The following is a 24,768-nucleotide window of genomic DNA, read 5'->3' as shown; positions in this document are numbered from 1 at the left end:
TTAGAACTGACTGCTGTGAACTTTGGTTACTTGTTTTAGACTCTCCTAAGGTAATGACCTTGACGTCCTGACCTGAAAACACTGTGTGCTAACTCATAATTAAATCCTATATATAACTCGCCATCAGTTTATCCAACACTTTTCCTCAATCAAATGACATGAAGTTGAACTTAATGTTGTCACATGAGCTTTGGTGACAGATGCTCAGGGCACTCCAGCAGTCACCAGTGTCAACCTACTCATTCTCTTATAATAAACCTTGATAATAATGATAAACAATAATGATAAAGGCATTACATTAAAAAAATCATATCAATCTAGAACGAGAAAACTCTTAAATTTGGGTGTACTACTTTTTCCAAAGTTTCTTTCATCTAAAGAATCCTACTTTTCAAGGAAATAAAATAGTCTTCAAAGGACTAAATAGATTCCTAAACACCATGCAATTTGCTTATAGCATTTCCTTCCCACTCAAATTCTGAGTCTTAAATTTGAACATGCATGATGTCTCAAACGCAGACACACTACTTCCCACATATATGCATACACATATACATGCACAGTAATTTGAACCAAAAGAATATAATATCAATGCAGCAAGATTTACAATCTCTATGTATCAACTTTGCAGATCTGAGCCTGTGGAAAATTGCAAGGCAGCAAGCAAATAGATATATCATCAAATCAATTCCTGTTTCTCTATAATGTTAAAAAGAAACAAATTCTACACTGAAAAGAGAACTTTCCACAAAATCATTGATACTGTTTGATCACATTATATAAGGCAGCTGTGTCAATCTGTTAATTTATCCAAAAACTTTAAAAATATGTTGCTTAGAATGATCAGTTTGCTCATACACTCCCTAAGTTGTCCCAGTATTTTTCTATTACAAATCAGAAACTTCGGACTTTTTTTTCATTAAACTTACTTCCAAGTGTTTCAAAGCCTCAAACTAGGATCCTGCTTCAGGTTTCTGACATTAAAACGTTAACATAGCCCTGAAGAATTTCCCTGGGCACATCAGGAGTAATCAAATTTCATGTGAACTATTAAATTACAGATATTCAATTATGTTTTCCAAACCTCTATGTAGAAATTCTAAAGGCCCTTAGAAAATATCCTTAGGCCAGAGACGAGGTTGGCGAGTGAAACCTTTTACCTGCAAAAGGGAAACAAAGAACTGGGCCTTCCTGGTCCCGGCAGGCACTTTGTAAAGTGGCACACGGTGTGCTGGCACGCAGTGTGCCCCATCCTCATTGTGCGGCACAAATTCTTTGTCACACTGGAGACACTGCAGAACAAAAATACTATTAGAAATCCTTCAAAAAGAACATTTTTGGCTACGATAGAGACTTTTGACATTATTTATTGGGTTCAAAACTGCTTCACAAAAGCCTAACAATGGTTCTGTGGAAACCAGTACATCTGAGGCCTTTTCTGTTGTTCTGGGCAGGCATTGATTGGAAGATGGGCAGCTCTCGCAGAACAATTCCTTCTCAGCAGTCAGCGTAAGTGAGCATTCACCTCCGGCCTCGAAAAAGCCTGTGAACAAGCCTTATGGAAATGCCGAGGTGGGCAGGAGCGGGGGGTGCTGAAGAGCAAACATTTATTAACTTCTTGGAGAATAAGTTAGTGGAAGTATCCACGAGCAGAGGAATGGGGCTCTTTGGGCACATGACCATGGAGGGAGATGCTTGCCTTCGGCTTCCTTTCTGTGTGGTGACAATTCTGCCTAGGGTGCATCTCTGGTGCCATGGCAACTGTGTCTCTTCTCTGTGTATTTCCAGACACCTTTAAGAAGTTTGGGCTTACCAGAGAGCCTTCTGTGGCTGCCACTGTCTCCTCCACCTTAGGTTCTGAGGAAGTTCTACAGGTGCTCTTCTGGGCAGAGGCTTTCTGGCTAGTGCTCCTGCAGAGGCCAATGGCTGTGAAAGGTTTCACCATAGGACCTGAAAAAGGAAAGCAACCCAAGAGTGGAACATCGCAGTGCAGAAAGATCACACGGAGGCAACTGGGGCATCGAATAGAAATGTGTGTATAAGGAGGGAGAAAAAGAAAGTCCTCTGACATTAATTAACCCAATGAGCTTACCTGTATTTTTATATTAGATTTCATTCCTTGCCCTGGAAAAGAAGTGCTTGGATGATACTGGCACACAGCAAGTCACAAAGGTTTTTAAACTCACTCTGGAAGCACAGCTGCCCTTGGTGAAGTTGGAAAAATTATACCACACTCCATCCCTGCTTCCAGTCAGAACAGCAGGCACTAAACCCGGCTAACATGGAAAAAACAAGGGAGCAGGGAACGGGAGAAAGGGGACTGAGAAAGCCTGTCAGGCCAGTATTGTGTTTCCACTTGGATCAGCTGCAGCCTCCGCCGCATCTCAGCCCTTTCTTCTCCTGAGCTGTGCACTCTGCATGCTGACACTAGCTGTGGGAATGCTGTGATTTAAAGCTGAGTGGATAGCACTGCTTTTATCATTTCAAGTATGCAGCCCCAGGCCAGAACAAACAGCTAGTTTTTAAAAGTCTCTGTTCAAAAGTAGCTTCAAACATTCTGTTTCTCTCTCATGACTGTCTCCCTCAGAAGGGACCAGCCCCCTGCCCCCCAGTCTTTCCACTGCTCAATGTTACTTCCTCCGACTGTCTGCCAGGTGGGGTTCCCTGGGCTCCGCAAGGCTTAGCAGAAGCGCAGCAGGTCAAGGGAGGCATTGCCTCTGGCCATCAGTAGAAATAGAAGCTCCTTCCCTTCTACTATGGTCACCTGGGAAGCCAATATGGAGTTTCCCTTCAACTGTGGCATACTGCAGAAATACAGAAGTACATGTTCCTCAGCAAAGCAGAAGATTCCTTTATTATTATTATTATTATTATTATTATTATTATTATTGTCTTTTTAAGACAGGGTCTCTCTGTAGCCCCAGCTGGCATGGATCTCATTATGTAGACCAGGCTGGCGTTGAACTCACAGAGATCCTCCTGCCTCTGCTTCCAGAGTGCTAGGATTAAACCCATGCCTGTATTTCTTTAATTAAAAAAAAAATGCTATGAATTCCTCTCAGGAGACTCACAGGTCTCTGGTGCCAAAACTATGTTTCAAGGAAAACAGTTCAAATTTTCCAAGTGAGAGAAACAGTACAGCTTCTAAATCTGCCAAGTTTGTAAAGAGAAATCATTAAGTCGTGTTAGATATCCTGACCAAAAAAGGAAGGATGGCCAGCTTAGACTAACAACTGATGAGCTGAAAAAAAAAATCTAAAAGGCAGTTACTCCACCGATTTTGTTAGTAATTGTAACCCAGCTGAAAATTAAAACAGTGAATTAACCTGAAGCTGAGTCTGCCCAACAACATACACTAACACTAATAACAGGTTAATTTTTCTTCTTTGCTTAATCAAATCATACTCTCATATGATTGTGTCATATATTCCATATGCATTTGGGGTTTTGTGGATTTTTTGAGGCATTTTCTTTTTTTAATTGAGCTTTTTTAATTTCTTACAACATTTCCCACTAAAATCCAGACCTCCTCCCCCATGCATGCCTCCCCCATCCCCCCACCGAACCCTATGCACTCTGCCATACGTGCTGAGTCCTATTCATTCACGTGTTTGTACCCAAATGTCCTTCAGTGTAAATGCATCCCCTGGAGTCTAGTCAGCCTATCCAGGGGCTGTAGGTAAGTCATACTCTCCCTCACACAACAGCAATCAGTCTCAAATAGTTCTCTATCTAGTGCTGGCCTACCACCTATTTCTCACCTCCCCTTTGAGCCCTTGTTTAATTGAGATGACTTGGGTCCCATGTTCGATGCCACCACTGCCACAGGCTCACATAAGCAAGCCTCCGGTGGTTTGGAAGCCTCCACCTCCCTGTGTTCATGAACCAGCCCTGGCTCTTACAATCTTTCTGCCTCCTCTTCTGAAATGGTCCCTGAGCCGTGGGTGGGTGAGGTTCCATATGGGAGTCCATCCTACACTCTACAGTCTCTTATTCTTCAAAACCTGACCAGCTGTGGCCTTCTGTATCACACTCTGATGTACATGGAAGCTTCAATGGTGAGAGTTGAGGGGTGCATTATCCCTTTTTCTGCCCCTTATTCCACTATGTTCCATGAGCTTTAGTTGTAGAGATTTGACTGCAGATGTGTCATCTAGTACTGGGCACCTCCCAGACCTATGCTCTCTGTGCCTGACCAGATGTGCAACTCTGCAGTGTCCTCCATCTGTGGCAAAAAGAAGCTTCTTTGATGAGTGCCATATGGTATGTTTGTTGCTCTAAGGGAGGTCTCTTCTATCTGGGACTGCATTCCCTGCCAAGCAGCTCCTAGGTATACATATGCATTCATGTTCAGACACTCTATGTGCATCTCTTTTAGGGTTTCTAGGACATCACTTTTCCCCCTAGGTTTCCTGCCCACCTGAGATTCACTCATCTCCACTCTTTTTTCCCATCTGGTTTCCCTCCTCCCTCTTTCCCTCCTTAGTCACAGTGCTCCTATTATCCCCCCCTCCTCCCAGTACCTCCAGACTTCTGCCATCTTTCCTCTCCTTACTTCCCTCCCTTTCCCATACCATGGTCCCTTCATGTCCCTCCCTTCTCTTCTCCCTGCCCATTACTCCCACTTTTTCTAACTCCCTCAGATAACATCCATTCCCAGGTTGTTTCCTATCCTCCTTTCAGGTTGTTTCTTTTCCTTTACCTCCATGTATCCTTTCCCTTTATCTGGCTCCTGGTGTTACATCAGAATTTATATAGTCACATATAAGGGATTGGTGCTGCAATCCACAAATGAGGGAGAGCGTACATTGCTTGCTTTTCTGCATTTGTGTTACTTCACTTAGTATAATACTCTCTTGCTCCATCCATTTACCTGAAAATTTCATAATTTCATCTTTTCTTTGACCCATTCATGATTCAGGATTGTGTTGTTTAATTTTCATGAGTTAATATAGTTACTAGAGCTTCTTTTGCTGTTGATTATAAGCTTTATTGCACTGTGGTCTGATAGAAGGCATGGAATTATTTCAATTTTTGTATTTGTTGAGATTTGTTTTGTGCCCCAGAATATGGTCAATCTTAGAATAATTTTCATGAACTGCTGAGTAAAAAGTGTATGCTTTAGTGGTTGGGTGAAATATTCTGTATATATCTGTTAGGTCCATTTCATGTAGTATCCCATTTAATTCAGATGTCTCTCTGTTTATTCTTTGTCCAGTTTACCTATTAATACCCCAGTTGATAGTGGGGTATTAAAGTCACCCAATTTCATAAAATCAGTAGTCCGCTCCTATGAATCAGAGTTTGGTGCATATATGTTCATGATCGTAATATCTTATTGGTCAATAGTTCCTTTTATTAGAATGAAGTAACCCTCCTTATCTCTTCTGATGAGTTTTAATTTGAAGTCTATTTTGTCAGATATTAAAATTGTGGCACCTGCTTGCTTCTTAGGGCCATTTGCTTGGAATATTTTTTTCCATCTTTTCACCCTAAAATAATGTCCATCCTTGAAGGTGAGATGAGTTTCTTGAAGACAAAAAATAGATGGGTTTTCTTTCTTGATCCATTGACCAGCCTGTGTCTTTTGACAGGGGAGTTGAGGCCATTGATATTTATTATTGAAAGATGTGTATTGTATACTGTCGTTTTAATTTCTTTTTGTTTGTGGCCCTATTTTGTGTTTCCATTGTTATACCTTTCTTTATTTTCTTTCTGTAGACTCTTGGGCATACTCATTCCTTTCTTCAGTCCTTTGTAATGTTTCTAGCATTCTCTGTAACCCTGGTTTGGAAGACATGAATTCTTTCAGCCTATTTGTGTCATGGAAAATTTTCTGTTCCCCTTAGACCTTGATAGATAGTTTTGCTGGATAAAGTATTCGGGGTTGGCATCCATGGTTGTTTAGAACTGGGAATACTTTGTTCCAGGCTCTTCTGGCTTTCATAGTTTGCATTGAAAAGTCAGCTGTAATTCTAATAGGGTTTGGTTTCCTTTATATATAATTCATTTTTCTCTAGCAGCTTTCAGTACCCTCTCTTTGTTCTGTACATTCAATGTTTTTACTATGATGTGCCATGGGGACTTTCAGAAGATCATGTCTTAATGGTGTTCTCTGTGCTTCTTGAATCTCTATATCTTTCCTTAATTTAGGGAAGTTTTCATCTATAATCCTATTGAGCTGTTCAATGCCATTAGTTTGAGTTTCTTCTCCATCCTGTATGCCTATAATACATAGATTTGGTCATTTCATGTTGTTCCACATTTCCTGAGTATTCCATTCCCTGTTTTTTTTTGAATTTGTAGTCTATGCTTAAGGAGTGCAGACCTTCAACTTTATCCTTCAGTCTTGATATTCTGTTTTCCATTTCATTCATTCTGTTTTTGAGACTTTCTCCTGATGTTTCTAATTGGTTTATTAAGTTTTTCAGTCCCATTTCCATTTGGGTTTTCTTCATTATTTCTATCTCTTCAGTGAATTAACTATTCAAATATTGAATTATTTTTGAGATTTCATTAAGCCACATATTTGTATATTCTTGGGCTTCTGACAAAAGTTTATCCCTTTCTTCTTTGAGTTCTTTGAGTTGTTTGTGTTTTCTTGAAGTTCTTTGATCATGTTTATGATTGTTCTTTAAATTCTGTGTCCTGGGTTCTACAGGGTGGTTCTCAATGCTGTGCACTTCTGTAGGACTCCTGGGTTCTGTTGGGAACATATTTTCCTAGTTTTTCATATTTTTTATGTTGCAATTTGGGCGTATGGATGTTCTTTGTTAGTTATGTGTTCAACAGGAATTTCTACTCTCCTTTTGTTTAATTTTGGTTCTGTTAATATTGTTTATGTAGCTTAGTTACTTTTTGTTTGGGTATGGAAGACAAATTGGTGAGTATTTAACATTCTTGCCTGGTAGTAGACTGGTCAGAGTCCTGGCTGAGCAGGTCTGTCTGCCTGATCCAGAGGCTGGAATTTGGTAGTGAGGGGATTTCCTGGGTGACAACTTAGGGATCTATGGTAGGGTGATTAGTTAATCTGGTTTGGGAAGCTAGTCCTGGGATTTGAGGTGAAGGCATTGGAGCCTACCTGTGAGAGAGGCTGGCAGGGGATGGGGTGGAGGTAGATGAGAGACTGCATTTTGTTTTTGGGTTTTGGGGTTTTTTTTTTCTTTTGAGACAGGGTCTCCCTATAGCTCCAGCTGGCCTTAGAACTCTCTGTGTAGTGCAGGCTGGCCTTCATCTCACAGAGAGCTGCCTGCCTCTGCCTCCTGAGTGCTGGGATCAAAAGCATGCACTACCGCAACTCCTGCTTTCCATCTGTAATTTTATGGGCACAGTCTTAAAGTTTTTAATTTGAGAAATTCTACACATTGACCTATACATATTAAAAGCCTGATTTTTCAGTAACTGTGCTGGCTAGATTTGTCAACTCAACCCAAACCAGAGTCATCTGGGAAGAAGAAACTTCAAGAAATGGCACTTCTGGGATTGGCCTGTGGGCATGTCTATGAGCCATTTTCTTGATTGCTGGTTGATATGGGAAGGCCCAGCCCACTGTGAGTGGTGTCATCCCTGTGCAGGTGGACCTAGGTTGTGTAAGAAAGATAGCTGTGCTAACCAGAGGAGGCAAGCCAGTAAGCACCATTTCTCCACATTTTCTGCTTCAGTTCCTGCCTCCGTTTTCCTGCCTTGAGTTCCTCTCCTGACTATGCTTAGTGATGGATTGTGACCTGGGAGTTTCCAGATGAAATACATCCTTTCTTCTCCAAGGTTGTTTCAGGTCATGGTGTTTACACAGCAACAAACAGTAGCTAGAACAGCAACAAGTACATTCACATGCTTTAAATCACTTTCTACACATTCTAATGGGCTTTTGAGTAGCAGGGAAATTTCTAGAATATTTGAAACTCACGGGATTATTTGTAAATTCAGAAAGTCTAAATTTTTAAAAATCTAAAATTAAAAATACAATATCTTCCTAACAGTGGATATCAAAGAGTTAAAATATTTCTAAATAATTCTTTTTAATTCACCCACATTTTTTATGCCTTATATGTATTGAGTATCTTCCCTGTGCATTCAGTCTACCCAAGTCAAACAGAAAAATGAGAACAGTTTAGTGAATCTGATTTCTCCAAAATTAGAATTACTTCTGACCATAAAGATGGGATGACATTTCTAAATGTCCAAGTAAATGAAAGCTTTCAATCCCATTGCTTTGTGAAAGCCTAATAATACCTATTAATTTGGACCTCCAGCCTGGGCAGATGAGCCATTCATTATTGTCTTATTCAATGCAAGAAGAATCTACTGAAAATATAGCTGTAGTCTGGAATTTAGCATAATAGGACATGACCCAGCCAAAATATGCTGCTCTGTGTCATAAGTTGAAAAATAAAAAGTCCATCTGTCTTTCAAAGTACTACAATAGTAGTCATGGTGTATCTTGTAACCAAGGAGCTTAGTGTGGTCTGATAAAAATCCATAAGACTTTGGAATCAGGCAACCAGAGTCCAATCCTGGCACATCACCTGGCCTCTTTGTCCTCACCTGAAATATGGAGCCTGTGCTACCTACTTCACAGGATTGCTAGTGAAATGAAATTTGTTCACTCACTTATTCATTGGTTAATATTTGAGAACCTGGAATTCGCCCAAAAATATTCAAGACATTAGGAATCTGAAAGGGAAGAATGCAGGCAACATCCCTGTACTGACACAGCTTATATTCTAGCTGTGGGGGAAGGGGGAAGAAGTGGGCTAATACATAAGAAGTAAGTAAAATTAGAGTCTTCACTGGCAACAAATCCTAAGAGAAAAATGAAGCAATAAAGGTGATTAAGAAAGGCCCAAGCAGGTCATATGTCAAAGACTTGAAGAAAATGGGAAAATAGACAATATTATGGAAGAACATGATAAAGCATTAATCATTAAGCACATAAAAGTGCTCAGTGCCTAAGAACTATTACTGTCTTTAGAACCTTAGCACAAGAATGCTCTGATCCAGAGCCAGAATAAAAGGTTTGAATCCTGTCTTCAGCCCTAAAGTAACACATAGCCTTGATAGGCTTCCAATTCTCTATCTAAATCATGAGAAAATAATACTTCCTATATCAGTGAAGGGTCATATAGATTAAAACAGAAGGTGTCCATTCAGATGTTGTTAATACATTGCTTTCACATAGTAAGACTCAAGAAATGTTAACTGGGCTAGAGAGATAGCTCAGTTGGTAAAGTGCTTGCCTCACAAGCATGAGGGCTTAAGCTAGATCTCCAGAATCTACGTAAAAATGCCTTCTGTGGGGGACACGTGCTTGTAATCCCAGCACTTGGAGGGGCAGGGGTGGAGATGATCACTGAAGTTCCCAAATTAGTGAGCTCCAGGCTAATGAGAGACCCTGTCTCAAAAGAAATTGGTGTTCCTGAGGGTGACGTTTGAGGTTGTCCTCTGGCCTCCATGTACACATGAACACACAAAAACATATGCACAAACACCACACACAACTCACTGCATTTGCATCCCATTATCAGGCCTAACAACCCATAAATGAAGGCATCTCTCACTCAGCAGATGGTCTTAGCATTTGGAGTGAAATCTGACTCCCTCTCCAATTCCCCTTACAAGGCGACTACATGACATCCGATCCTTCTATAAGATAGTTTCTAGCTCCAGTTTGAACATCAGCACCATAAACACCACCACAACCATGTTATCTCTGTTGTGCCTAGAGAATTTTATCGACATTAATACTCTAGTTACAACAGCTCTTTGTACTACTAAGTATCCTTAATTTACAGATGAAAAACAGCTCAAATAACGTTCACGGGATTTTATCATGTCTTCAGAACTGAGACGAGAGAGAGCTGAGACTTGACCCAAGATCTTCCTGGTTCCAAAGACTATTCTATTCATTTCCTTACTTCCATTTATTTTTAAAATCTTTGCATGTGTATATTTATGATTGTATATGTCTGTTTGTGTCTATGATGTAAGTGCATGCATACACACTTGTTTATGTGTGTACGTGGGGATTCATGCATGCCACCGCATATGTATGAGTGGAAGACAAACCCAAGTTTTGATCCTCAACTTTCACTTGCCTGAGACAGTCTTTTTTGTTGTTTTTTTTTTTGGGGGGGGGGGTTGTTTGTCTCTGTGTATGTCAGGGCAGCTGACTATGAATTTCCAGAGATTCTCCTTTCTCCTCCTCTATCACACTGGGCTTGCAGACATTTACCCATCTTACATGGGTTCTGAGCATTCAAACTCAAGTCCTCACACATCTTACCCATTGAACCATCTCCCCAAACTCCATTTCCTGACTTTTACTAATTTCTTCTACTATGCCACTTGAGGTTGAGACACTTCATTATCATACATATTATCTTATGCTATTGATTCAGGGCTTCCTTGTTTACAAAGTGGGGAGATTTTATCTGCCTAAGCATCATATGATGATTTTATAACATGACATAAAATGCTCAGCACAGAGCCTGCCTAGCACATGATGACAGCGAGGCTGAAATAATGCCACTGACATTATCTGGTATAATACCTCAGTCATCAAATTGCTTGTTATCCACCAGATATATCCTGATATATCTTCAATGTCATGTTTGACAATGAGCTGTCTAACTAAAGACTGACTGACAACAGTCCTCTCACACTTGTAGAACATGCCCCACCATCAATTCCATAAGCAATGCCTTTGTTTGTATGAAAGTCAAAAGCAAAAAGTGATAAGTTTAGACAAGAAATGTTAGAAACTACAACGCGATACCTACCAGAGTCTCCCCTTGGAGTTGCCGAAGGGATAGTTCTGAAGTGGTATATGTCTACCTTCAGCCTCCATGGAAATAGGACTCACTGACTGTGATCTTTTAAGAGGTTTATTTGCTGCTTGGTGTTCCAAAAACGGACTGGTTCAGGCCTGCTTGGGTGATCCTTTAAGTTTCTTCTTTACTTTTTCTTTGACAGTGAAGCTAAATGGATGTTCATCTATTTCACTGGATGGTGTTGGGGATGGACTGGCTTGTCCATACGTTCTTCATAGATAGAAATGTGATAGAAGAAGATCTGGAGATTGTGTATTGGTGAGTGTAAAGTAGTCTTTTACCTGTCATTGGACTGTGAGTCCCTTCTACAAATCCTGTAAAAGGGAAATACATTAGTTTGAAAGAATCATTTCAAGACCACCTGCTATATTAGTAGAAGGAAGGATGGAATCAAGGAATATATAAATTTGTTGTTTGTTTTCTGTTTCTAACCTGAGCAAACAGAAATGACAATGACAGGGACTGGTATAACAGCATGGGAAAAAAGAAAGGAAGGGTGTGGAGAGAGGGGTAAAGGGCTATGAATGCTTGTGTCGAGTTGGAGCTATGCTGCAGACACTGTGTGAAGCCCTGCACGTAGTTACACTTTGTCCTTGCAAGACCATAGCTACCAGAGTATTTATAGGTCAGAATGCTAGCTTTATGCTTATGAATATAAGTTCCCCTTCACCAAAAAAAAAAGATGTGTTCAAGTTCTGACCTGCACATGTGACCTCATTTGAGAATAAAGTCTTTAAAAACATAATTTGAAGTCATGCTGGATTATGGTGGTTCATCTTGTTTTTCCTTATTAGAAAACTTGGGGCTGGAGAGATGGCTCAGCAGTTAAGAGCACTGACTGCTCTTGCAGAGGACCAGGGTTTGATTCCCAGCACCCACATGGCAGCTAACAACTGTCCATAACTCCATTTCCAGGGGATCTGAAAGCCTCTTCTGTCCTCCGCAGGCATTGCATGACACAGGTGCACTTACCTACATGCAAGCAATACACACATACACATAAAAAAGCAAAAATAATAAACAAAATATTTTTTCAAAAAGAAGAAAACTGAGACACACATGAGCATGCCCCCTGGAGGCACAGACACAGGTGAAACAAAGTAAAGATGGAAGTGGGGATCAGATCTGTCATGAGCCAAAGAGTACAAGAAGCTACCAGAAGGGAGGGTCAAGGACAATCTTTTTCTAGGGTTCAGAGGACACAGAGCCAGGTAGACACCTTGATTTTGGACTTCTAGCCTCAAGAACTGAAAGAATAAATTGATGTTATTTTAAGCCACACTGTTTATCATTTTTTAATATATTATTTATTTTATTTTTTTATGTGTATGAGTGTATTACCTGCATGTGTGTAAGTGCACCCATGTTGTGTAATGCCCATAGAGATCAGAAGAGGGCATTGGATTCCCCTGGAACAGAAGTTATGGTTGGTTGTTAGCCACCATGTGGATCCTGGGAATCAAACCAGGGTCCTCAAGAGCAGCCAGTGCTCTTAACCACTGAGCCATCTCTCTATCCCCTGTTACCATTTCTTACAACAGCCCCAGGAAGCCAATATACACTTAGGGGAAATGTCTGGTCTAAGGCCACATAAGTACTAATTAGCAGAGTTAGAACTTTAATCCAGACTCTCAGCCCCATAGCCCAATCCCGCTGATCAAAAAACTTCTTTAGAAGCACTGGTGGGAAGTGAAAAACACATTGCTTAAAACTTCTTTAGCAAGATGAGGAGGTAGTTCAGTCAGTTAAGTGTTTGCCTTGCAAACAAACATATGACACCCTGAGTTCAATGCCCCAGATCCATATAAAAACAAAAACCAGGTGTGGTAGATGCATTTGTAATCCCAGTGCTATGAAGATAGAAATAAGCAGATCACTCCAGCTTGCTGACCAGTCAACCTAAGCTACGTGTCAGGTCCCAGGCCGCTAAGAGAGCAAACATGAGAGAATCTACAATGATGAAAGATAGCCATGAGCAGAGTTAGGGCAACACCAACTTTCCCTACTGCAGATAATGGTAGCTTTGAAAAGACAGGGAGAAGGCAGTTTGCGGAGATAGCTAAGAAGCAAATCTGATATTTTAATCAATAGGTAATGGGGGAGGAGTATAAAAAGAAGAAAGAGGAAAAGGAAAGAATAAGTCTCAGTCAGATTCTTTTTTTTTTCCAGTCTTTTTGAGACAGGGTCTCCCTATAGCCCCAGCTGGCCTGGAACTCGCTATGTAGACCAGGCTGGCCTTGAACTCTCAGAGATCCACTTGCTTCTTCATATAGCATTTTAAGATTCTGGTTTAAAAGCAATTGAGTTCTCTTTAGGGCAAGGAGTATTGGGACAGGAATGAGAAGGGACAAGGTTTATTTATCCTTAATTACTAAATCTAATTATTTTGTGGTTCTATTTTCTGTGTAAATAAAAACAAATTTTGGCTTACTTCGAAAATAAGATGTTATTCTCCTTTTAGAAGAATAGATTGAAGTTGATGCAAGCACTAGAGTTTGGCAACCTAAATGTGAATCACGATTGTCTGAAACTTATTGTTCAGTAGCTAGGAATTTTTCTTTACTTTTATACAGCCTCAGTTTTTCTTTCACAAAATATAGATATTTACCTCTTGAGAAATAGGAACAGATGAGATAATGTGTATAATGTATTTGGAATATTATATTCTTGGTATTTGAAAAAGAATATATATTAAATATCAACATTACATAGTAAGGGTTTATATAAAAGAATATTTGTTAAGTCTAAAGATATAAAACTACACAATAAAAATAACATATTTGAAGAAAATGACAATTGTTTCTCAGTAGTATAATTCAAAAGCTGGAACTTTTATGAAATGTTCAAAGTTTATAAACTGAACCTATATCACTTTTATAATACAGAAAGTATGTTTAATTAGACAATGAGGATAAACTCTACAGAGTTAAAATAGTTTAGCATTCTTACTGTGAATGTATTTAATGACATGGCTTTTGAGTGACACAGAAAGAGATCATCCATGATGGAGGCAGGATGGAAGAGAAATTTCCAGAGCCTAGGAATCTACGTGGGTAGATGTTAGGTGGGCTAGTTTTGACAAAGGAAGGGTCATTTGTACAACATTGGGCCTGTGGTAATATAACCAAATAGACTACTTATTTATGGATTCAATTGTGTCTTCTAGAATATTTGTTGAAGTCCTAACCTTCAGTAGCTATAAATGTGCTATTAGAAATAGTTTCTTTACATAGAGAGTCAAGTTGAGGTTACTGAGGTAGTCCCTAATCTGTTGTGACTAGTGTCCTTATAAGATTAAAAAACATGTACAGATACAGAAGAATACTGTGGGGTAAGAGAAGAACCAGTCAAGGAACACTAAGGATTGCTACCACAAGTTAAAGGCATCAAAAATAATCTCCCTCAGAACCTGCAGACAGGGCCAATCCTGCTGACACCTGTACTTTGGACTCCTGCTCTGAAAACTGTGAGAAAATAAAATTCAATTGTTTTAAGCTTCCCAGTTGGTGACAATTTGCCACAATAGCCTTAGAGAACTGCTACCTTTATATTAGCTCCAATTCACACATTATCCTATAGAAATTATTAATAGAAACCCTTTCACCAAAATTAAAATGTATTCAGATTTGGGAGATAGAAAAGAGGAAAAACCCAGATGTGGTAGGTGTGGAATGATGTGGAAAAGAGGAAAAACCCAGGTGTGGTAGGAAGTGGGGAGAGCTTTGTTAGATTACTTGAGTTCTATTATATGGAAGGATTGTGCTGGGGTATGCCAATAGGTAACAGGAAACGTACTCTATGTGTTGAAGTCACAAGTGGCCAAGAGAATGCTGGCCATACTAAGTGTCAAAAACAACCTTGTCCATAGAAAAGCAATAAAAAAAAAAAGTGCTCTGGGAGTCCAGCAGATAACAGAGATGGAAGAAGGGCAATGTGGGGTTATCCTGGGGCTACATGCTACAGGCTACAAAGGGACCAGAGAGCTTTTGGTCCTTTTACTGACATGGGGAAATGGGGGTTCAGCATAGACAATTTTTTTTTTAGATTTTCAGAAGAAACAATTTTTAAGAATGCAAAAACATTGAGTTTCAAATGTTGCTATCTGTTCAGTCTTAAATATTTAGTGAGGTAAGACAAAACTCTCTGAACAATCACAAGGCATCAGTTTCTGTCTTTAGCATATAGTCTGTGTCACAAGTGCCACAGTCTTTTACTTTCTTACTTCAGAACATGATTTTATACATGTTTATTCAGCTGGGTCAATGAGAATGTGTTTGCAATCTCTGTGCTCAAGCAGAGCTTAGATATCTAGGCATCTGGTCTACCTCCAGCACTTTAGCTTGAGTGCCCGATTTCCAATTTCATTGTTTTGGGCATTTAATCTTAAATCCCACAGTTTTACATGGTAGACAAATTTACCAAGCTTTCCAAAATTCAAAGAAACATCTAGAATCTTTCAAAATCTTAACATTGGTTCTCTTGGTCCAGAAGGAAAACAAACTGCACGAAAACCAATGGTATTCAATCTACTCTTGCTCAATCAAATATCAAGCAAAGAAGAGAAGGTCTGAAGGACTTCAAACACATTCACATTCAAGAAGTTATGGCTTAAGAGAATTTTAACATTTTTCAGAGACTGAGTTCCACCACCTTCAACATCCAACTCTGTAAACAGGGAATGAATCTTCAGACCTCTGAATCTGCTTCTTAGAAAAGTAAGTAACTTTGTATTTGTGACCTAAGGGGCATTAAACATATACGGAACAACAGAGTCAACATATACAATGTTAAAACAGGCAGTCATTATGCTTTCTTATTTAGTTAGTTGTTCAACCAGTACTATCAAGCATCTACCATATTTGAGATGCTTTCCTAGCGATGAGTGTTCTTTCAGGCCAATAGAATTATCTTAAGACAAAATTTATTAGCTAATTTACAGCAAAACGAACTTGAGCACAGCAAAACAGATCCTTCTAGCTTCACAGATTCTTGAATGAGTTTCTGGTATCTTCTATGCTACATCACTACCATGTTACCTAAATTAATAGATCAACCAGTTGTCTTGGTCTTAAATAATCAGAAACAGAAATTGTTTAAAGTCCTTTAGCAATCGTCAGTGGCTTTGTTTCTTTTTAAGTTTTCAAAATTTCCACCCTAGATAGTTGCAAACTTAAGCCAAATTCCATAGCTCATGACTTGAAGTCCAGTGCTTCTTGGTTGGTTACACATCTCATAAGTATAATTCAGTATTTTCCAAGCCTGGATGCATGTTAGACAATACATGACAAATTTTTAAAAACATGGCATGTGTCCTGCCATTAGCCAGCCCAGTGAGAGAGACCCAAGTATCTGTGCTGTGAGGTCACCTAATAATTAAACATGTAATCAATGTAAATCGTCTCTGACCTGCATGATTGTCCAGGCTTTCAAGGGCTGTTGTTCATTTTATTCAGTGAAACATGAACTTGAGCTGAAAAGTCAGTACCATCTTTTTCTTTGGGTCTCTCTGCATACACACCCTGTCTCAGAATCCAAGAGAGATGCTCCTTACAACCATGTGTGTTCCTTTATATTTTACTTGTTTTCTTTGTAAAATTAGCAAGCCAAGGAGTTTTTGTGAGGTTCAGTTTTACTAAGAAGGAAACCAAAACTGAGAAAGAATCATCTTCTTGGCCATACCACTAGTCAAGCTGATGCCACCATGCAGGTCTTTGAATTCTGAGGAAGTTTTGAATTCCTACTTCATAATACATGACCATGGTGCCCAAGGATACACAATACTGCCGTACCCTGGGCTTGACAAAGCATCTATGAAGACAGGAGCTAATGCCAGGCACTGACCACTGGCCAGGTCCTGCTCTATCACCCAAACCTTAGCCATAGAAAATACTGTCAGTACTATGTCTAACACAGAGAAACAGAAGTAACATCTTCAAAAGGTGGACTACTGTGTCCATGGACCAGTGAATAAAATTAGTAGAAGTGTGATTTAAATCTATGCATGATTCTTATGAAGGCACTCATTCTAACTCTGACTTCAGGTTCCTCATATAAGAACCAATTTTTCTTTAACTATGGGTATTCATGTTTTTTGGTGGTAGTAGTGGTTGTTTTGAAAATTCTTCCCAGAATTCAAATTGTGTAGGTTGCTTTAATGTGTAAGTAACTCTCTTTTTTGTAGCACAGATCTGTCTGCTGCTAATGTCATTTGAAACAATATTGTGGCAGACAGATTTCAAGGTACAATAAAATAAATTTCAAAGCTGAGTGTATTTTAAATAAACAACTTCTTATTCTGTTTGAGTTGCAAAGTCATCATGATAAATCATAGTAAATGCTGGTATATATATTTTTTGGGGGGTCTTTTTGAGACAGGGTTGCCCTGTAGCCCCAGCTGTCCTGGAACTCACTATGTAGACCAGGCTGCCCTTGAACTCACAGAGATCCGCCTACCTCTGCCTCCCAAGTGCTGGGATTAAAGGTGTGTGCCACCACGCCCAGCTCTGTATATTCATTTTTAATTCAATAGAAAAAGGCAAACGGGCTGGAGAGATGGCTCAGTGGTTATGAGCACTGGTTGCTCTTGCAGAGGACTCGGGTTTGGTTCCCAGCACCCATATGGTGGCTAACAATAATTTTCAACTCCAGATCCAGGGATCTGATGCCCTCTTCTAGCCTCCATGTGCACTGCTCACACATGTTACACTTACATATATGCAGGCAAAAAATACACCTAAAATAAAAATAATAAATAAAATATTTAAAAACAAAAAAGAAGACAAACATGTTAACTCCTGTTTCTTTGGACCTTTTCAGATCCAGAGAGCATGAAGTTTACCCCTTCACACTCACTCAGAACGCAGCTTTGCTCCTCCCACTCTGTCTCGTCTATGCCGCAGTACTCATAACTCTAGCACAATTTGGTTATGAAAAACTAGAGGCAACCCAGCCTCAGACACAGAGGTAATCAACTCCTGTAAGCTTGTTTTGTCATTTAAGTGCAAATAAGAGCTAAGCCTAACTGGTTTCAACTCCTCACCTCTAAAATCAAACATCAATCATAAATAGGTTCTCTCTGATGCTAGCAAAACCTTACACTTCTTAAAGATTTTTTTTTTTTGTCTTTTTGGGACAGGGTCCCCCTGTAGCTCCAGCTGTCCTGGAACTCACTATGTAGACCAGGCTGGCCTTGAATTCACAAAGATCTGCCTGCCTCTGCCTCCCAAGTGCTGGGATTAAAGGCGTGCGCCACCACGCCCAGCGTTAAAGGTATTCTTAGATGATGTAATAGGATTTAATGAAGTCTATCACCTCCTGCTCATTCTTTTATTCCTGCTGTCAAGTAAGAGTTGTTTTTTAAGCTAATTAAGTACAAGAGAAGTGTTATGATGTATCAAGCCCCAAAAGTTGATAGAGGTTCAAGGTCAAGTACACAAGCCCTGAGTCTAGACTGTGTGAATCAATCTATGTTCTCCCCTTCTTGATGTGTTACCTAGGGTATGTTACTTAAGTGTTCCCTGCTTAAGCTTTTCCATTCATAAACTGGAAATGATGATGTTACCTACCATACAGGTTTGGGTACAGATAAATTAGTTAATAAAAACAATGTTTAGAATAATACAGGCAATAGGAAGTACCCTTCTTGTTTGCTACTGTTGTCATTGACCAAAAATATTCCTTTCTCAAAAGCAGGAGAGCTTGCTAGTTGGCAAAGTGTTACCACACAAGCATGAAGACCTGAGTTCAGATCCCCAGCACTCACTTACAAAAGCCAGTCACAACAGTTATCACTCATAATCATAACACTGAAGAGGTGGAGGCAGGGGGATTCCTGGAACTTGCTGGTCGGCAAGCCCAGCCAAATGAGTGATATACTGATTCAGTAAGATACTCTGTCTCAAAAAATACAGTGGAAAGTATAGAGAAAGATATATCGACCTCCACATGCATGCATTTACACACACAGTCACACCAATGAACATGTATATCACACACATACATACACATTCCTTTTCTCTTTCTCTACAGCTCTTACAAAATACATATGCAAACAACGCATAGCCTGCCTTGTCTTCTGCACTCATTCATTCAAAAACATTTGTTGAAATCTTTACCTTATATACAGATGCAACAGAATACTGTAGATGTGATCTTCACCCTCATGGAGCTTAATAACTACTGAATGAGATGGAAAAAATAGGCCACAGCTTAAAATGGTTATAAATAGTAGTAAATGGCATCAAAGAAAAAAGCAAGAGGCTGTGATAGAGATCTGTGGGTAGTGACATGGGGCCGTGGCATTTCATCTCAGAAAGGTTTATTCAGGAGTGAAGGAAAGAAGGCAGCCTGACCATGACTGAGAGCAGATAGGGTGGATTCAGGGAAGTAATGTGGAAGGGAAGAGATGGGGAGGCATCCTTACTGGACTGCTACTAAAGGAATCACAAACGAGCAGAAGGAGACAAGAGTGGCAGGCAACCGGTAAGAGGGTGTGGCGCCCCCCGATGGGTGTGGTAGTTTGGGGTAGCTAGAGCGAGGCAATCTGGGTATGATGTTCTTCACTAGTTGGATGGAGTGAGATAATAATGTTGTTGAGGAAAGTAAATATGACAGACTTCTTCAACTCCAAAATGCAAACATAGAAATTGACGCTCTGATTCTTGTAGTGGCAATGACTTTACTTGGTCCCATCAGAGAATTAAGTTTTCAGGGAAAACTTCCACCTCCAAAATCTAAAAGGATTCAGCAGGTCAGACTAGGATCTGCTTGCTTGGGGAGGATACCTCTGGAGCGATAAACTAGTGAGCTTTTTTAAAAATAGAAAACGATGAATCACTGAAGGCTGTGTTTGAACTAACTTGAGAGTATGGACCTGGGGACCTGTTTCAGGGGGTCCCTCCCCGTATTTAGAGAATTTCACCTCAAGGAACTCCATCAAATTCTCAAGGTCTGAGAAGATCCTTACAAGGTTCTAGCAGGGAGAAGGGGAGAACAAGCTTTGCAAAGTATGACCAGAATATTCTCCATTACAAAGGCACAGTGAAGCCTTATCCTAATTGATGGAAGGGAATTTTCCCATTCCAGCCCTTTAGTTCTCCCTGTCTTACTTAAAAGGAAAGAATAAATAACCCTGAGAGATACTTGTACATCCCAGGAAGTGAGACTGGAGACTGAGCTTTAATCTCAAATTAGATTATAGAATGCTTCCACCCACCCCAGCACACACCTGATCATCATATTCATAGATCTCCAGTAGAATAAAATTGGATTACAGTTGAAAGAATTGCAAGATGCAGGTTCTCCCTGAGGATGAAGTTAGGGAAGCTCAAAATCCAGAGGGTTAAAAAGAGGCAAGAGCACTGGAAAACGTGAAGACCCTGGGGCCCACAGCACAAACACACTGCTAAACAGAGCACCACACTTAGCAGGATTAACATCGAACCCCACACCAAATACATGCTTAGCTCAAGTCCTGTTCCTTCATACATCATACTCGGATTCCAATGAAAAGTTATGAAACATGCTAAAAGGCAAATAAAAACATGAAGAAATAAAGCAAGTGTAGGAAGCAATTCAGATATGACACAGAAGTTGAAACTGTCAGATAAAGAATTTATAGCTATGATTAATACATGCTCTGATGGGAAAAGTAAGGAGCATAAAGGAAATGGTGGGTAAGGTTAAAAGAAGATGAAAACTAAGAAAGAATATAAAAGAAACACTACAAATTTGAAACAAAGCACTGTAACAGAAATAAAAAGTGCCACTGATGGACTTATTGGTAGATTGGATATGGTCAAGGAAGGAAAAATTAGAATTTGGGGATAAGCAAATCCACAAATCAAAAAGCAAAGAGAAAAGAGAACTTAAAGAACAGCTTGTACAAGATTGTGAGGCACTCTTACAATTACATACACATAACTGGAATGCCAGAAAGAGAAAAAAAGAGACCCTGGAGCAAAAGAGATATTTGAAGCTATGACATTCTAAACTCAATGGCAGCAATAAATCCTAGCATCTAAAAAAACATCAAGCAAGGTTGATGCAAAATACAACCAAAGAATGTTGTATAGCACACTCAAACTGCAGAAAGCCACACAGAAAGAGAAATATCTTGTGTGTCTCTGTGTGCATGTGTGTGTGAGAGAGAAAGAGAGAGAAAGAGAGAATCTTATCTCTGTGTGTGCTTGTTTGGGTGACTTTTCATGTAGGTTCATGTGCACATACATGTATGTTTGGAAGGGGGGGCAAAAATCAAGTCTCCTTGTAGCCCTAACTGGTGTAGAACTCAATATGTAAACCAGCCTGGCCTAGACTGCACAGAGACCTGCATGCCTCTGTTTCCCAATCCCAATCTCTGAGATTAAAGACATGTACCACCATACCCAGACACACCAATTTTTAAATAGAGTTCCAGGACTGTGTTGTTCACAGTGCAATCACTGATGTCACAAACAAATCAGGTATTTTTCAGGGCTCAGGCACTCTGAGTATGAGGGTGCCAGTCCCTGCCTTCAAGAGGAAAGATGTACCTTCTCTTAATATCATTGGACCATGAAGTCTCCAATAAAGAGTCAGCCTCCACCCAGCCTCAGAAAGAAGTGTCAGAGCCTTCTTCCCACCTCTTCCCACAACTCTCGATGCTTGTTAAACCACAGAAAATCTCCAATGAAGTACACACACACACACACACACACACACACACATGAATATGCACATATATGTCTCATTTTCAAATTTTTAAACATGTTTCAACATGAGATACTATTTAAAGAACATTGGCCTGAGAGCTAGAGCATTTAATTGCAGTGAAGTCATTGATTTTTCTGAATAAACTACAGATCTGTTCACTGTGGTTTCCCCATCTATGTAAGAATTAAAATGATTGCTAAAAAGAAAATCTGTAAGTATCTGAGTTTTTAAAACTACATTTAAAATTTTAATACACTAATTTATTTATTTTTGGAAATATTATGTTACCATTTTACATGTCAAAAGTAGTGAAAAATAAGAGCTGTGCAGATGGCTTACTGGATAAAGCACTCGCTTTGCAAGCGTGAGGACCCGAGTTTGTATCCCTAGCACCCATGTAAAAAGTCAGGCATGGTATACGTGTAAACCCAGTGCTGAAGGGCAGAGACAACTGGATCCTGGAAGTTCACTGACTAGCTAGAAACAGAGATCTTGGCTCAAAACATGAAGTGGAGAAACCATCTAGGAAGAAAACCCAACATCCTCCTCTGGCCTCCATGCGTTCCTCCATGGGTGAGTACATCAGCATACATCAGAAAGAGAGAGAGAGAGAGAGAGAGAGAGAGTTCATTTGTCACAACTTACAAGGGTAATAAATAATGCCAGACTTGCCCAATCTCATCATATGAACATCTACAGTTCATTCATCCATTCTCTTATTGATAAGCATAGGAGTGAAGTCCAGTTTTGCTTTTGCTTTTCATTGTTTTAACAATATTATAAACAAGATTGCTATGAAAAGTCTTATACACATGTTCTTGTGCATATACTCTGCTTTCTCCAGGAGTAAAATAGCCCCCATCATGGATATGCTTTTCTTCAATCCTATTACAGAATACCCACTTGGTTTAAAATGTTACTGTTGCTCCAACCAGAAGTATACACACTTTTCTACTTTCCACACCCCATCAACACTTGCTGTTGCTTGAATTCTGCTTATTTTTCTATTGACATCTTGGTGGATATAAAATGGTACTTACACTGTGGTTTTTACTTTGTATTTTCTTGATAAAAAATGAACCCAAGGATTTCTCCTACTACTAAATCTTTTACCAGAATGGTTTGCACATGTGTAATTACAGATTGAGTTGTGACCCCTTTCCTTTCTTCTGCTCTGTGTGTTCTAACCAGCTGGAGAATAGTGACAGATCCCAGAACACAGTGGGGAACACTGGGTAATCCAAAAAGTTGATGGTCTGCCTCTAAATGCATAACCAGGAGTTGACCTTTGGGGATTGTACTCACACAATTCAACTGTCATGACCCAGTGTCATATTTCACAACTCTAGTCAAACATGATTTTTCATGCAAGTAAACACTTGGCTAATTCTTTCATCTGAATGATTCTTATTTCAGCCACAACTAGATTGAAATACGAAAGGCTCATGCTTCCTGCCTATTACCACTTTGGACAGCATTTCAGCCTTCTCTGAAGTTGTCACCTCTTTCACTTTAGCCACTTGAACACATGCACTTTCTTAATGATACTTTTGTAACATAGCACTATACTGGAAAACAGGGAGGGATATTTGTGAACATTGAAAGTCACATTATTGAGTGGTGTAGGAAATCAACTCTTCATTGTATTTACCCTATAAGAAAAAGCTAAAGCGTCTTCTGCTGAAGCCAGAGAATTTATCTGAAATGATGTTCTGTCTTAATTGGTTCCATGAATAAGTGATTCTAATGAATAAACTTTAGGAGAATGATGGGAGGGGAAACATCACACATAGAGCCAGAAAACAATTGAGAAAGGAATTTGGAATACCTCCGACCCCAGCCTTTGTTGACAGGATCACCAGAGACCTATGTAGATATTATTTGGAAATTTAGAGCCTCAACTTGTATGAACATGAATCACCATGCTGAGTTCTTGCATGCTTCCGTGAAATGGCAAAAAAGAACCCGACGGACCCTATTCTTACATTAAAGCAACACACTGTGGAAGGCCTGAAAATAAACCATCTATGCTTGATTAATTAGGTTTGTAAGTATTGTTTCAGAACCAAACAATATTTCTAAAGACTTCAATAGTTCAAAGATTGCCCTATGGCCGTCTGGCCAATACATCTTCTCACACATGCAGTTTACAAGCATTTTTCTTCTCAATATGTTGTCTTTGGTTGGTGCGACATTGTTTGAGTGGAGGGCTATTTGGGTCATGGTGGTTTTCTCCTCTGCACAGCAGTGGTGCTGAGCACAGCACTTTGACCATACATCTTCCATGTCATTTCCATCAAAGGCACATGATACTTCCTGGTGACCAATCAGGAGTGGTCCGGCATCCTAACAGAGGGCATATTGGCAAACCCAGCTTTCTTAATGACAGCCATTGTTCAAAGCAAACAAAAGGGAGGTCCTGAATATTAACATGTGGCCTTGTATAGAGGTCATCAGTGTGGCACATCCATCATATTTCACAGCTGAGAAAGAGAACTTTATATATTCTTTCAGGACCTACTGTTGTCCAAATAAATGTAGTAGGCTGACAGCTGACACCAACGGAGCAAATGACCTTGAGTGATGATCTCCTCTTTATACAAATATCTTTTCACTTCTTTGAAGCAGCAACAGACATTATGGTGAGAGGCAGAGTTTAAGAAACACACCTTGGAGCACAGGGGATTAAAATAACTAGGCAACCCAATCAAAATATCAATTTAATAACATGGACTTATTGGACCAAATGATATCTCCTTCTAACAGTTATAACTTTCCACATTAAAAAGAGAAGTCACGTTAACAGCTCAGCATCTTGAATGGTCTTCTTAATGGTAAAGACCAACAAGTCCATGTGAATTCTATCAGTAAGATTTAGGCAGCTGCTACAATTGGAAGAAGTGACTCAAAAGCCTGGTGTAACTGACAAGTTAAACAAGTGACAAGTGACATATGGTAGCTGAGCTGAGTGGACGCAATTTCATAGGAAATTCAAGAGCACAGAACAGACTCTCTTGTCACTCTTGTTAGAGAAAGTTTATAATAGTAGAAATATTAAGTTATGGTTATTTCATAGGAAATTCAAGAGCACAGAACAGACTCTCTTGTCACTCTTGTTAGAGAAAGTTTATAATAGTAGAAATATTAAGTTATGGTTATTACATACTATTGCTTAAAAATTAGAATTTTTTACACTTAAAAGATTGGGGGTATATAAAATCATCAGAAAGATTCGTGATTAAGAATG

The 24,768-nt window shown here is 39.5% G+C and overlaps 1 protein-coding gene across 1 annotated transcript in view; it reads right to left on the bottom strand.

The window, feature by feature from the left end:
* Nucleotides 1-1,109: 1,109 nt before the first annotated feature.
* CUNH12orf42 (chromosome unknown C12orf42 homolog) overlaps nt 1,110-24,768 on the bottom strand; it is a 172,261-nt gene continuing 148,602 nt past the window's right edge. Inside the window, exons 5-6 of the mRNA XM_029563331.1 lie at nt 1,814-1,950; nt 1,110-1,292 (exon numbers count right to left, since the gene is read on the bottom strand). Coding sequence (XP_029419191.1) covers nt 1,110-1,292; nt 1,814-1,950 — 320 coding nt within the window. The remainder of the gene's footprint in view (nt 1,293-1,813; nt 1,951-24,768) is intronic.

This window comes from Nannospalax galili, unplaced genomic scaffold, assembly GCF_000622305.1.
Source record: "Nannospalax galili isolate Female #2095 unplaced genomic scaffold, S.galili_v1.0 scaffold415, whole genome shotgun sequence".
In the NCBI taxonomy this organism is placed as follows: Eukaryota; Metazoa; Chordata; class Mammalia; order Rodentia; family Spalacidae; genus Nannospalax; species Nannospalax galili.
This window is presented reverse-complemented; position numbering and strand designations above follow the sequence as displayed.